This window comes from Agelaius phoeniceus, chromosome 11 (genome assembly GCF_051311805.1).
Source record: "Agelaius phoeniceus isolate bAgePho1 chromosome 11, bAgePho1.hap1, whole genome shotgun sequence".
NCBI classification, from domain to species: domain Eukaryota; kingdom Metazoa; phylum Chordata; class Aves; order Passeriformes; family Icteridae; genus Agelaius; species Agelaius phoeniceus.
This window is the reverse complement of record NC_135275.1, coordinates 13,915,349-13,929,689: the sequence shown is the minus strand read 5'-3', so window position 1 is coordinate 13,929,689 and position 14,341 is coordinate 13,915,349. Positions and strand designations below refer to the sequence as shown.

At 46.1% G+C, this 14,341-nt stretch overlaps 2 protein-coding genes across 6 annotated transcripts in view; both read right to left on the bottom strand.

Moving 5' to 3' along the window:
* PLXNB1 (plexin B1) overlaps window positions 1-2,638 on the bottom strand; it is a 77,338-nt gene extending 74,700 nt beyond the window's left edge. For 2 of the 4 annotated variants that reach the window (XM_054639971.2, XM_077184273.1), the window contains exon 1: window positions 2,550-2,638. The gene's annotated coding sequence lies outside the window, so the exon portion shown is untranslated. The remainder of the gene's footprint in view (window positions 1-2,549) is intronic. The other 2 variants (XM_077184274.1, XM_077184275.1) reach the window with 2 other exon arrangements.
* A 7,626-nt stretch (window positions 2,639-10,264) lies between these two features.
* CCDC51 (coiled-coil domain containing 51) lies at window positions 10,265-14,337 on the bottom strand. 2 transcript variants are annotated; one of them, XM_077184561.1, is made up of 5 exons: window positions 14,134-14,337; window positions 12,833-13,062; window positions 12,365-12,711; window positions 11,879-12,043; window positions 10,265-11,144 (listed from the first exon to the last, which is right to left on the bottom strand). In XM_077184561.1, the coding sequence occupies exons 3-5, from the start codon at window positions 12,680-12,682 to the stop codon at window positions 10,368-10,370; spliced, it is 1,260 nt and encodes a 419-aa protein (XP_077040676.1). In that variant the 5' UTR covers window positions 12,683-12,711; window positions 12,833-13,062; window positions 14,134-14,337; the 3' UTR covers window positions 10,265-10,367. The 2 variants fall into 2 exon arrangements, with proteins under 2 accessions (XP_077040676.1, XP_054496237.1); XM_054640262.2 differs by having other exon boundaries at window positions 12,833-14,276.
* Between the last annotated feature and the right edge of the window lie 4 nt (window positions 14,338-14,341).

The following is a 14,341-nucleotide window of genomic DNA, read 5'->3' as shown; positions in this document are numbered from 1 at the left end:
AACTAGCTTGTATCTAGAGGGCTAATTCTTACAAGGAAGCAGGCAGGCTCATGCCTCCTCTGACTGCTACCACCCTGCACAGTCTCCAAGCTGGGATGAATCAAAGTCCTATCATCTTCCTCCAAGATGCCCTTATGCAAGATTGGGAGGGTTCAGCTCAGAACTTGGCTACAACAAACAATTTGAAGTTTCAAGAGAAAAAAAAATAAAACAACAGCTACAAACGAAAACAGAACAGACGGAGAGGCTGTCAGTGAGGAGAAGAAACTGATGTCCTTGAGTTTGCTTTGACAGGCAGCAGGAAGGACTGAGACAGAGAAGAAGATGACAGAAGAGAAATAATGTACACTACCCAATTCAGCAGTAAAGCTTTTACCAGAAGAAAAATCTCAAGCATTTCTGGGGAGTGGCTGCTTCATCTTCTTCTGAAATTGTCCTTGTCTGTTGCTTTCCCTCTCCAGCTGACACTGAAATTTACACCGAAAAAGATACCACGCTTCCCTGTACCCATCACTGCTGGCTACAGGAACACTCTAGAAAGCAAACAGCAACAGTGGAAGACAGAAAGTGCCATTACTTTTGTCTTCTGTTGGACAGTGCTGGATAGCACACACCCCACACAAGCAACCTGGGTGGGTGCTTTTTCCTTCAGAGCACACCCAACATACAACTGGCACTGCTTAATTTGGCAGGCAGCCTCTCTCCAGGCTCACGGGGCCACCTTCGGCAGCAACAGATACTTTTCAGGCTGGTTTAGTCCTTGCAGGCTCTGCTGGCATTGCCAGGAAAGCCCAAGCGTGCCAGCAGCAGCAACACTCCAGCAACAACCGCGCTTCACACAAAGACTGGCACTGAAGGGAACAGCTCTGCACACTCATTACAGCCTCTGTCAGCCATTCCCTCTGCCCTTATATGGGAACATCCCGTGGCCCCGCTGGGAATATGATGCTGTTGGTGGACATGAAAGGTAAGGCAATACCTGAGCTGTCAGCAGGCGAGGGCAGAATTTCTCTGTTCTGAAAAGCAAGCAGAGTCTTGGAGCCTGAACTCTTTACAGCGCTCACATGGGAGAAAGTAGAGATTTAAAGTGTCAACTGCTGACAGTCTGCACCCACCTTTCTCAAGAGTTGTGCTGGTGATTTTAATCTTATTAAATATTGTTAATCGTATTACTAACCTAACTCTTTTCACATGTTAGGAAGAAACTTAAGGAGAAAATTCCATATATGACCACGCTATAGTAAATGCTTTCTGGCCAAATCTCAGTTCAGGGCAAGTCCCTGGCTTGCAGATTCCAGTTAAGTTGCACACAGGTGTGGATGTGCATAGAAATAGTCTGCTCAGCACCAAACTGCCTACAAGTCACCTTCCCTGCCAGATTCTTCTCAATCCCTAACTTGTTTGCTTTCTTCTCCTGTGATTCTGCTAGGCATTGCTGGCCTCTCAAAGTGACCCTATTAAAACTTGTGAAATTCCATGCCCCATTTGTAGCAAGGGGAAACACCAATTTCCCCATTACAATGCAAAACCACGTAGCAAAACATCTCAGTGCATCAGCCTCCCCCTGAATCAGGGTGAATGCTTCCATCACTGGCTTAGCCCCCTGACGTCACACAGACACATCATTAATAAAAGTCATCGATTTCTGCATTTCATACACAAGGCAGAACACTTCTGTGATCCCTGTTCAAAAAGTGAGGTCACAAATGAGCAGATCACATTCAGCCTCACACAGAATAGAGCACTTGTTTAAGTAAAATACTGACCCCGCTGTTTTACAACACTCAGGGTTGTAAGCCCCTTCCTCTTTGTAACCAGAGCAGCACTCCAGATACTCTCCCAGGACTACTCCTGTTCCAGACTGCTGCCCTGAGATAAAGCAGCAGCCACAGAAAGTTTAGATTTAAGAAAATAAGATCTCAAATTGCAACTCCTGGAACACAAAACACACCTGCTCAGAGGGGCCCAAACACTTGCTGCAAACTCTTTCAAAAGGAATGTGCTCAAGGTGGAGAACGAGATCTCCAGACAGCAGGAACTGCCCGCTCAGGGCGCTCCGCGGAGCGGGGCCAGGGCCGGGCAGCTCCTCCAGCGCGGCCGCACGGGCAGCCCGACCCTCGGCGCGGTGCCGCCTCCCACCGAGCCGTGCCCTGGTCCCGGGGGGCTCGCCCGGTCCCACCGCTCCCCGCTCCCGGTAGCGCTACCGCCGCCGGAGGGGCTCGCCAGCCCCGCCGCCCGCTCCTGCTGCTGCTGCTGCTCCGGGGCGCGGAGCCGCGGGGACCCCCGCCCTGCTCCCCGCAGAGCCAGCCGCGGGGGCGGCTCGGAGCGGGGGTTTCCCGGCCCACCGGAGCCCCTCGCCCCGCCCGGGAGGCGCCGCCGCTCCGGAGGGGCCGCGCCCATCCCCCCACGCGGAGACAAAGCGCGGCCCCCGGGCGGCACCTGCCGCCGGCCGCTGACCCCCGGCAGCGCTTCCCCGCCCCGGGCCGGGCGCGGCAGCGGCAGCAGCCCGCGCTCCCCTCCCCGCGGCCCCGGTGCCCGCCGCCCCTCACCTGCCGGGCGGCCGCCCCGCTCCGCTCCCGCCGCCGCCGCCGAGCGCTGCCCGCACGGAGCCGCGGAGCGCCCGCCCCGCCCCTCTCCCCGCCGGCTGCTCCGCCCCCCGGCCGCGCTCCTCCAATAGCAGCCGTCCTCTCCCCTCGAGGCCCCGCCCCCAAAGCGGCCCCGCCCCGCAGGATCCGGCTGCCCCCCTCCGGCACGAGGCCGGCGGCGAGATCCCATTGGCTGGCGCAGGGAGGGGGCGTGGCCAGTGGCCCCTCCGCGCCCCGGGCCGTGCCCGGGATCCCCATCCCGGGGGCCGGCGGCGGCCGAGGGCTCCTGCCGGTGAGCACGGCCAGCCAAGGGCTTCTGTCGCTGGGCACGGCGAGCTCCGCCTGCACCGAGCGAGGCCCGGGCAGCGAGAGTGTTCTGCACGTTGCCGCCAAAACGAGCGGCGGCTGCCGGCCGGTCCGAGCGCACAGCGCTGCGCCAGAGGGGTCCGCGGCGCCGCTGATGAGAGCTGGGCTTAAAGCTGTGTATTTTGGAAGAAATCGCAGCGTTTATCTCCTCTCTGCGTTTGTAGCAATGTAACTTTGCAGTCAGGCTCGACAAGCCTTTGTGCTCGGCTCTCCCCGCCGGTGAGAGGTGCGGGGGAGTGGGGAGTGCAGCGGGCACGGGGCACAGGGAGCAGAACCTGACAGCGAACCCAGCTTGTCCCCCCTACACACACAGCACAGGCAGGCTTAGGCACAGCCCAGCTCCAGCTTGCAGCCTATGTGGGAACCAGCACACGAGCGAGATTGAAGAATGTGACAAAAGCATAGTTATCTCTAGTTGCAAAACAGCGAAGGACATACCATTCTAGCTGGAAGTCGGTGGAGACAAAAGCACCATAAAGCAGAAGCGCCTGAAGTGATATGTGTGATATAAACTGACTGCTGGTTTTGTGATTTTTATTCCTGTGAAGCTGGAAGCTCCAGTTATGGGCAGAGCGGAGGCTGGTGCTCTGTGTAAGAGACAAAAGCATTTCTTGGACTGAGAACTGACTGCATAAAATCCTCTCTCTGAATTAGGGGTAAGTTCTGTCAGTGACAGTTCTACAGAGGGACAGAATTAATGCTCCCATTTTTCTCTCTCACACTGTAACTTCTGTGTTCCCCAGATGTGCTGTGCTCTGCTGTGTTGTTGATCAGTGAATATACAGTTAGTCTAACAACTGACTTGCTATACATGCAGTGACTGGCTGTAAGTACTGGTCATTTGCCTGCTGAGCTGACTGCCAGATGTTTGGCAACCCCAGAAAAAAGATGGAGTTATGCCTCAAGCACCCAGCCACAAATTCTGTGCACAGGAAAGAAAACATCTCTGAGGATGTGAAGAAGTGATTCAGGAGCTGTAGGTAAAACCAAACTGAGGAAGAGTGCACTGGCCTGGGTTGTGCAAAGTACAGAATTTGCCTTATGCTGGGGTGCCCATCACTTCTCCTTTTTGACTGCAGATGAAGCTACAGATCTCCATTGAAGGCATAATGCTGCTCTGAAAGTCTGAATTGGGCTTTCCTCCCACGTTCATTTCTGACATTTCAGAGGGACATAGTTGGTACAAATCCCACGTTCAGAAGTGTCATTAAACATCTACTGTCTATGTTACAATACATCAGTCTCTCTTAATCCCAGCCCCCAAATTTTATGAAGGAAAAAATATGCCTGAAAGCTTAGAGATGCTGAACAGTCCCCAGGATCTGGCAGCATGACCATGGTCTCCCAAAGGAAGGATTATTTCAGAGGCAACTGCTGGCTGCCTCTCTGGACCTTTGCTCCTTGGCCCCTCGTTATGCTGGAGTCCTTGGAGGCTGCTGTGTGCAGAGCCCATGAGGGCTCCATGAGGAAATGATCCCTTACTTGTTCTTCTCCCAACACAAAAAAAGCCATCCTATTACCACACCCCACTCACTGATCCCTCTTTAGCTTAGAGCTCACTGAATTATCATCTCACTAATCAGACACATTTTAACTGCACTCAAATTGCATCTGCCAAAATCCAGTTTTGGTGACTAAGAGCATTAAAAAAAAAAAAAAATCCCCTAACTTTCCTTTACTCTAACCCATTCCTGACTCAAAACATTAATCCTCTTTGTGCCTTTCCTCCAGAGCCAGTCCCAACCTGCAGCCCCTTCTGTCTGGTAAAAAACATCTGCAAGCTTCACTTAAAAAGCAGCAAAAACCCCTATGAGAGCACATTCGAAAGGAGAGGCTTTTCCTTCTGTCCCATGGCAGGGTTGGTGCAGGAAGCAGGAGCAGGGCAAGAAGAGCTTCTGTGCACTTTAGGGATGCTACAGTGCCCCTCTCCCACCCCTCTTACAGCCCTTCTGAGTGACAAGGGTGTTGTAAAATCACTGTCGGATTAACCATTCCCCCTCCTGGGAAGAGTTTTTATCAGTCTGCACAAAAATTTTGCAGTTCCTAAAAAAAACCAAACAAACCAATCAACCCTAGAGAAAAAGCTAATTCTCAAACATTATACAGCTGAAAATGGTGTCACACAAAGAACAAACATTTTGAGGAACAAATGAAAACAATTTTTGATTTCCATTTGTTCAGAAGGTTTGTTTTGTTGTGTTGTTTTTAGTATATTTAAATCCCTAAAGGATGCTTTTCTGTAAAAACTCTTGTTAATGTCTGGTTCTAAGCAGGTTAGCTAAGTTTCTTACGTAACTATTATGATAATCACAAGGCAAGCAGCTGCTTATGCTCCTTTTGATTTCCTTCTTACTCTTCCTCCCCTCCAAGTAGGGGATGAGACAAGTTAAGGAAGTCACAAGGGATACGTGAATACTGTCTATAGCTTCTGGGAATAAAGTGTATTTAGAGCAGTAATTCAGGGACCAGCTGAAGGTTAACTACATCTGCCCTACTTCATATCTGACTCCATTCCTTCCAAGCTTTCAGTTGTCAAAATATTCAGAAACAGCATTAAGGTATTTGTTATGGCCATTTGGGCACCTACAGATCTGCTGGCAGCAGTCTGTTGATGTTTAAGGATCTGATTTTGAGTAAAAAATAGCCAACACCCCAGAACCTCAGGGGTAGAGCAAGAGACTGAGCGCACACCTATTTGCATAGGTTTGCCTTTCTCCCTGCAGAACACAGCAAAACAAGCTTGGGACGCTCGTGGCAATCCCTTTATCTTGGAGCTTTGCTGCTGTGTTTAGGCACAGACCTTCTCAGATTATCCAGCTGCCGAGCACCAGAAATCTCACTTCTCTTTGCTTTATGAGTGAGGTCATGAATGTAACTTCCTAGCTAAAATCTGGCAATAAAATACAGTTCTAAATATAATGTGGACAAATCCAGCATTGTCTGCCTTTTCCTAGCTCACAAACCTCATTCCTACAGCAAATCTCCAACCTTTTTCTGAGGTAAACAGGACATCTCTACCACTCCTATGCTCCACAAAGAGGGAAGTATTTGTTTTTAGGAGGTATGTTGTGAAAGGAACTGTCTTTTCCAAACAAACAGATACAAAGAAATCAACAGGAGCACCTGCAACTTCCGACCAGGATCCTAGAATGTTGGAACATTCAAAACCCAAGTAGTAATAAATAAATAAATAAACAAATAAATAAATAAATAAATACATATCCTGATTGTTGCATGACATCTAACTGCTTTTGTTCTGTGTTCTTAAGCAACATTTTCTAGTTCTCTCATGAGTGGAAGGACGGGCAACTCTTCAGAATGCACCTACTGTTAGAAGTCTGCAGTGACCTCATTCAAAGTTATTTCCATAGCCACAAGCTGTTTGCTTTTGAGTTACTGGTGGTTTCTCAAGGAGCAGTAAGAACCCAAAATAGCTTAGCAAGGGCCAAGCTCAGGCCACTGCCACCCATTTTTCTATAGTTAATATCTATCAAAGGGCTTCCTGTTGCTCTTACCAGGTTCTCCTCTCAGCTTCTGTGTCTTGCCAGACAGAGGAACTAATCTGAATGAGCACTGCCTTCCTCTGACCTGCACACAGCACCCAGGTCAGTCCTGGCCTCACCAGTCCTGTATTTTGCAGCCATCATCCCCCTTAGATGAGCACTGGGGCCCAGGGCTGGCTGAACCATCCTGCCTAGAGAGGTCTTTGCTCACAGAGTAAGAATTCAAGTCTCAAAAGGCCTTAGCAAGCAGAAATTATTCGTTGAAGAAAGGATCTGCTGAGAGACCTCATTCCGAAATGGAAACTCAGCTATCTATTATAAACCTTTCTAATAACCCAAAGGTATGCAACAGAACAACAGAATGCAGGTTGGTGTGTGTGGTTTCCTTAGTTGCCTTAGTTGTTTTTTGGGGTTTTTTTTTTGGGTGGTTTTGGTGGGGTTTTTTTTGGTTTGGTTTTTTTAGGGGGGGGATTTACTAGAATAGACCTGAAGAGCACAGGCAAAAAGTATTCAAAGTATTCACTTAGTCCTGGCTGAATCATCAGGAAACATGCACTGAGATGTCATGTGCTTGTATAAATCACAGATGTACCTGAACTGAGCTGAGTGCCCAGGTAAACACCCCCTGTACAGCTGTGCTGGTTTTGTTCAAACTCCTGTATTTGCTGCCTGTGTTACCATGACAAAGGTTTAGCACAAAGTACTAAACAGATTATACATATAGCCCATGTTTTAGCATCTTCCTGGATATTGCCTTCAGCCAGCTCAGGTACAGCTGCCACTGCTGCAGCCACACCTTCTGGCTTTGGGGTGCACATACAGTGCAGTGCCAAGCTACACATTTAGATCATTGCCACAATGGAGTGATGATTAATCCAGGATTGAGGGAATACTTAAATCTTCTCTCCTAATTATTATATAGTCACAGTTAATTACAAGGGTTTTTCCCTAATTGAAATTATTCTGCTGTCACTTCACATAGGAGGATTTAGCAAGGAAGAGCAGAACTAAGTGAGCCATGGTAATTACTTGTAACACAGAGCTCTGCCAGCTGCACACAGGATCTGTTCCTGAGTCTTCAAAACTTCCTACAAATGACCAGTTATTTTCATCTTGATACATACACCTTGCAGCTCTTCTCAAATTTCAGGTGTTATTTCAAACAATCATTTATTACAGATTTGTATGCTACTGTTCATCGACTGTTCATACAGTCCTTGACTGACTTTTTCTTCCTGTAACTATACATAGAGTTAAAGCTACAAACGATCATAATACTATCTTTAAATGGGTAAAAAGCAGATTTCTTTAGAGCAATAAACAGCCCTTAGTTTTGTATTCTCATTTATTGTACACAAGTTTGGCCTCAGACCTCTGCTCGTTTCTGATGCCACTGAACACAAGTCAGTGAGTACTCCCTGACTTTCAAGTTTAGCTGCCTAACCTTCAGCATTTAAAAACCATGCTGATATACACAATCCACATGTTCAGTGATGTCAAATAAAAAATTCAGCCAGTTAGAGTAACAGGGGCCGAGTTTATATAGTTAAACTAAAAAAATACCCCAAACTCCAAGCCAGAACAAAATTTTCAGTGACTAGTGTGGCAAATTACAAATAGAACCATTGTACTAGTCCTTCCCCTTTAACTACAGAGTTGCCTGATTTTTATCAAGCTCCTACAAGAAATATAACCTGTAAAAATATTTGTGAAATGATAAAATGAAATATTATAGATTTCAAAAATTCTATTGATCTGTATGCACACTTCTTGATACAGATAAGTGTATGGGAATTTTTATCCCAGCTCTGAAGCCAGCAGATCAAACAGCTTCCCTGACAAATATTTGTTACTCACTTCACACTCTAAATAATCAATGTATAAATCAGCAGTGGCACTTCCCAAAACCACCTTTTGCACTTTCATTTCTCTTACAGGTAGTGAATCATCCAAGATCATTCCTAACTTTGTTTCTTTATTCTGTCATTAGCACTCAGTGATAGCAAATGAAGGTGGTGCCACTAACATCCCTGTCCCAAAGATCTTGCAGTCTTAGGAGCTTGCAATCAAAACTTCAAACTCTCTTAGAGCAGGAGAAAGTCCCACCACAGCAGTGGGTACCAGACAGGGGCGTTGCTCACACAGAAGCATTACAACATGAAGTGAGCACGCTCTCCTTTGTCTGCAGAGGTCCCACAGAAGTGCTTGTGAAGCAGGAGTTCCACACTGGATTTGCCTGTCTGCTGCCATCACAGGGAGAAAATGATTTCTTATCTGAGCCATACCAGAAACCTTGTGTGAGGCCACACACAGATACTGATGTTTAACTGTTCAGGCAAGTGTGTTTAGCCTCAGTCAGCCAATTTTCATCCTTCCAGGAAAAACAGGCAGCTGGACCTTTCACTTCTTTCCAAATATTATTTTGTAGTTTGTGTCTATCACTGCTAATGTACTGGCTTAAAAGCACCTGCTGTAGAGTAGCATTTCAATTGCCAGGCAGGACAAGATTAGGAAAAAACCCCAAAACAACAAACCTGGAGAAAGTCCCAGTGAGATATGAGCAGGATAAGAAAGTGATTGCTCCATAGATGATTGCTGAAACCACAAAATACCTTGGGAATGACGGGTTAAGGAGGTTGCAGAGAAAGCATAACTGGCTTATATTGTCAGAATAAACACCATCATACTTAATACAGCTCTGTATCTGGACCCTTTCCCTCTTTTCCTGCCTGAAGGGACATGTAGTCATCAATAACAAAAGCTGAAGCTTCAGAAATGTTTTGGACACTTCATGACAAACCATCCTCAGAAAAGGTTACCGTGTGTAGCTTCAATGTATTTTAAATTCATCATCCAGCTGTTTGTTAAGATAACTCCTAATGATTTTGAATGAACTAATGGCAAAACTATGAAGAAATAAAGAGCAAAATACAGAGAATTATACATGAGGCATTTAAATCAATGACAGAGCAAAGGAGTAATTGGAACAGGAAATCACGAATCCAGCTCCAGAGTGAAAATCACTGTATATTTAATCAGTTGTGTCATGTCCATCTTGAGGTTCATGTCACTTGCTCCAGTAGTGGCCACAGTGTGGGGTGGTGAAGATGTAATAGGACTTCATGGTGTCCTGGGGGAGGTGACAGGGGAACATCCTCTGAGGGGATGCAGGATTTGGGGGGCTCACCTCAGCTCAGTTCTGGCACTGTGCTACTGAAGAAGACTCCTCCTTGTGCCCACACCTGGGGGAGAGGGGAACAGTGGGGATGGAGGGACACCAGTTCATGAGTCAGGCCCCAGAACCTGTCTGTCCCAGCAATAACTATGTCTGAACCCCAGAATCTCAAGGGGTCTGGGAGGTGGCTGGGGGCTGCAGAGTGGCTTGGGGCTGGGTACAGGGATCTGGGGGTCAGGGTGCCCAGGATATGTACCTGGTTACACTGCAGGCCTTGTCCTGGGCTACTGGGGCCACTGGGGATGCAAACTGGGGACCATTGGGGCGAGTTAAGAGTCTGATGGGAACAACTGGAACCATTGTGGGGTGATGTGGGACACTGGGAGCAAGCAGGGGTACAACTCAGGGTCTGAAGGGGCCATTTCGGGCCTCGTAGATGCAATTTGGGGCTGAGAGGGGCATTTTGGGTGCTGTTTTGATACACAAGACTAGACAGTAAGAGTGACACAGTGAATGAAATGAACAGATCAAGCTGTGGCATTTCCTTTGCTTGTTAAAAAGCACAGTGTGACAGAGACTTGACATGGAGCCCGCAGCAAGGCTTTTCAAGTATTTCAAATATACAGGAGAAGGCATAATGAGAAACACTACAGCAGCTTTATTTGGACTTGTACTCCAGGTACTTAGAGTGCAAGTTTACCTTTATTAATCTACTAAGTTGTGGCAATTAATTAGGGATCAGTTCCCTTTCAGGATGATATAGAGTACAGGCAGAGTAATGGCAAACATAGCACATGTCAGTGCAGTGCTGTAAATAGAACTTCTCTTGATTTGTGTTTCCAGTCTCCGCTCGGTATCACACAGCTCCAGAATCACATCTCTGACAGCAGCAGCCTGGCCCTTGCCCTCCCCTGCAGGCCTTGGCATCACTCTTTCTGGAGGTCGGGACTGGATGGCAACTTTGACACTGTGCAGCTCAGACAGCACCTGTGTGATACTTTCCTGCAGACTGTTAAACTGCTGTTGTAAACTCCCCAGACATGAACTGACTTGTTTAATGTAGTTTAGCTGCTCATTTAAAGGCATTAAAAGAGAATCTATTTTTATGGAGTCATTCCTGGTTTCTCTAGTTAACAAAGCCCCTTCTTTCCCTCCCTTCGATGCTGTTGTTTGCAGCACTTTTTTTAGGTCTTCTATGACATCACTGAGATCTTTCTGCTGCAAGTAATGGCTGGAGGCCTGTTCTTTGATTGCTTCTTGTAAATTTACTGGGCCCTTTTGTGCTTCAAGCACCAAGACTTTCAATTCTTGCAGCCTTACTCGATTGACATAGGTGGAACCAAGAACACCTATAACAGCTCCCAGCACAGAGCCAATAATAGACCAGTTCTTTGTTTTTTCAGCTCTTGTGCGTTCCTTCTCGTGGCTTTCCCTGACAGCTGCAGAGAAGAGAGAGAACTTTTCTCTCTCAGATTCTTCTGCATTTAAATATGCAGCTCGGTACCTCTTCTCTTCCTGCAAGAAATAGAGTGATGAAAAGAGAAGGTATAATATGAAGCTATAAAGTCTATACTAAAGGAAAAACCCCAAGCCAACCCCCAAACTCCACTGCAGGTGAAGGAATGGAAATTTGGAACATCTATTAGAATTTTCAGAAATTTTCCCTTGCCTGTGGGATTTTCTTTATTAATCCTACTTAAGTCAATGAAGCATCATTCTAAGCCTGAGAAATGGAAGAGGTTATCAGGAATCACAGCTGAAGGTCCTGTACATGAGAATCTGCCACATGATGATAGGAAATGGGTATGAGTGAGCAAGGTCTTTCACTCCCCATAATGTTCACTGTTTCAGCCCTGCTAACTTCTCTAGACACCAGCAGAAAGCAGCTGAGAGAATTTCCATGGATTAGCCAGAAAGAGTTTCTCTCATCCCATGGAGAGTTAATTCATCGAATGGCAGCTTTTTCTTAACTACTCATGTACAGGTCACCACTACAACAATTAATTATCTAGGCTCATTATCTTCAGTTTGATTCTCCAAATTTACTACTCTGCTTTAGCATTAACATATAAAATTTGCACAGGGGATCAAACCATTGATAACAACTAAGTAAAACAACTACCCTAAGAAATTAACTTTGATCACTTCAGAACTGAACTGCATCTACAAAAACAATCAATCACTAGTGAAGGAAACAAAGCACACAAATTTTCAACATATTCACCAATGCTTAAGTACCAACAAATTACCTGCAGCAACCTGTGTTCCAGAGTAGCCAGTTCTAAATACTGGGTGTCATCCCGAGAGACCCTGTCTAAGCGATCCCGAATTTCCTTCAGTTTAATTTGTTGGGCTTCTACATTTTCACGAGCCTCTCGTACTATCCCTCGAGCTATCATAAAGACATTTTCTGCCTGAGAGAGAAAGAGCATTTATTTTAGATACTTACTACCACACAGACCTAAATTGCTAATTATATACAATTTTTTTTGGGGGGGGCGGGGGGGAAGAAAAAAACCACCAACAAAATAAAACACACTACTCCATTTCAATTCAGAGGATAAGCTCTATTTACTACATGCATAGCCTAGAACACATTCACAGTGCCTGCACAGACAGCCAAAGCAGAAAAAGACATAATTCTCCTTGGATAACCTTTTCTGCCTCAGACAGTGTTTATGCTGCATACACCTCTATTCATCATTTTAAAAATTCCACATTATCTCCGTCTTTACCTCTGTCACTTTTCCCTGAGCCTCTCGAACTTCATTGATTCCAACAAATTCTTCGTATCTGTCCCACCAATTCCTGCACGTTGCAGACACTTTTTGGAGGGAGTTTTTCCCCATAGCAGTCCCAGATTCTGTGATCCGATGAAGGAGCCCCATGGCCATTTCCACTGCAGACTTGGCTTCGGGCCTCTTGGGCGCCGATGGGCAGTAAGTCCTCACCACGTGTAAATTCACTTTGGGACTCCACTTCATCAATGAATGGTGATACTGCAGACCACAGGACACTGAGGACACACTTGATTTGTATTTCATAGGCCCCATGTCTTGAATTTAATTGCTAAATAAAAGTGCTACAAGGAAGAAGAGAAGTTATTGAAGTATGGCTGATTGGTAGCTCTTCAACTACAAGTGTGCCAAAACTAATGAATTCAAGAATGGCTAAACCATTGCTACTTTTACACCACTGCTCACCTAGAGAACTTTCCAAAATTTTCAACAAAGTGCAATTGTGCCACAGATTCCTGATTTTCTGTTAGGAAGTACTCCCACCATGCTTCATGCTTCTTGACAACTAATTCACCCACGGCGTGAGCAGCGATCATGTGCAGATCCAGTAACAGCAGGAGTAACTTCAGAGAAATTCAGTGCTTCAGCAGAGCAGTGACTGCACAACGTGGTTTGTGCCTCAGGTACTCACAATTCTGCAAAAGAACAGAAAAGGAAAAAAGGCAGAGAGGGGACAAAATCTTGATAAAAAAAGAAGTGTGGCTCGATCATTCTCTTTATCTCACATTGCACAGATACAGGAAGTGCTGAAGGATGCAAAGACAAAAACACAAAGGACAGAGGGAAAACCCAGAAGTGCTGAACCAAATACAAGCACTCCCATGAGACTGCCGACAAAATAAAAAACCAGGACCAACCACAAGAATAGAAAAATCTCAGGCAGTGAATATACAGCATTCTAACACACAGGGCTGCATTTTAAAATTAGCTTAAAATTCTTGCTTACCCTGCAAAAGCAGGCTGCTAGTTATGTTTTACTGTCTACTGATTTTAAATATGATCTTAGAATTCTACTGAGGCACATTATTCTAAAAGCTAGAAATTGGAGAACTTTTCAGTCCAGTTTTATATGAAATTCGAGTATGACTATATTAGATTTTGACTAATATAATATGAAAACATGAATTACCGAGAACACTTGATAGCTGCTGCATAGTTTAAAAATTTATTTAAAACAGATTTCCTTGTTAATTTTAGGTGGTTAATGTAAGCATCTCCACAAAAAAGTACTGAAGCAGCGGGAAAATTCTGACCACCACAGGTTCATTCCTCTGCTGACTAGTTCTAACAACTAATAATAACTCCAAGTGGCATTATGAAAATCTTACCAGTTGTTTTACATGCATAACATGTAAGATCAAACCCACAAGAACATGGAAATGAAATAAGTTCTCTCTCCTGCCAGCATCACTCACATATCTACTGTCAACAGCAGTGTTGAACACCTACTCTACATTGCAGGCCACAACAAACATCAGCTCAATTTTGTCTGCTCCAGAGTGCAAAATTCCCCTCTCTTAATTGCATTACTTCCTGAAGAGTTTAACCTAATATTCAGGGTACTGGAGAATAGAAAAAAAAAGAGGGAGAAAGTTGAGATTTGAAGAAGAATTTCTATGCACAGTCACAGACTGTGATGAACGTGATCTCAGCCTGAGCTTAGAGGACACAAGAAAGTTGTGACAGCTTAACCTGACATTACGTGCCTGGTTCTCTCTTGCCTCCCTCGCAAGAAGCATTTCCTCTGCCTGCCGTCTCTGACAAACACACTCTCAAAAGCTGCCGCACACAGAGCCGGTGGCCAGCGGGACTCCGCTCCCCGGCTCCCGCAGCGCTCCCGCGCCGGGCCGAGCGCAACCCGGCACTGCCGCGGCGCCCCCGCATCCCGCCGCCGGCTTCCTCCGCACCACCGAC

Bases quoted from the DNA above. Each gene is read 5' to 3' on its own strand.
- CCDC51 (XM_077184561.1), bottom strand. From the start codon at position 12,682: ATGGGGCCTATGAAATACAAATCAAGTGTGTCCTCAGTGTCCTGTGGT. The intron at 12,044-12,364 runs GTAAAGACGGAG...TTTCTCTCTCAG, and splicing joins CTCAGGGAAAAGTGACAGAG to GCAGAAAATGTCTTTATGAT. The intron at 11,145-11,878 runs GTAATTTGTTGG...TATTTCTTGCAG, and splicing joins TGGAACACAGGTTGCTGCAG to GAAGAGAAGAGGTACCGAGC.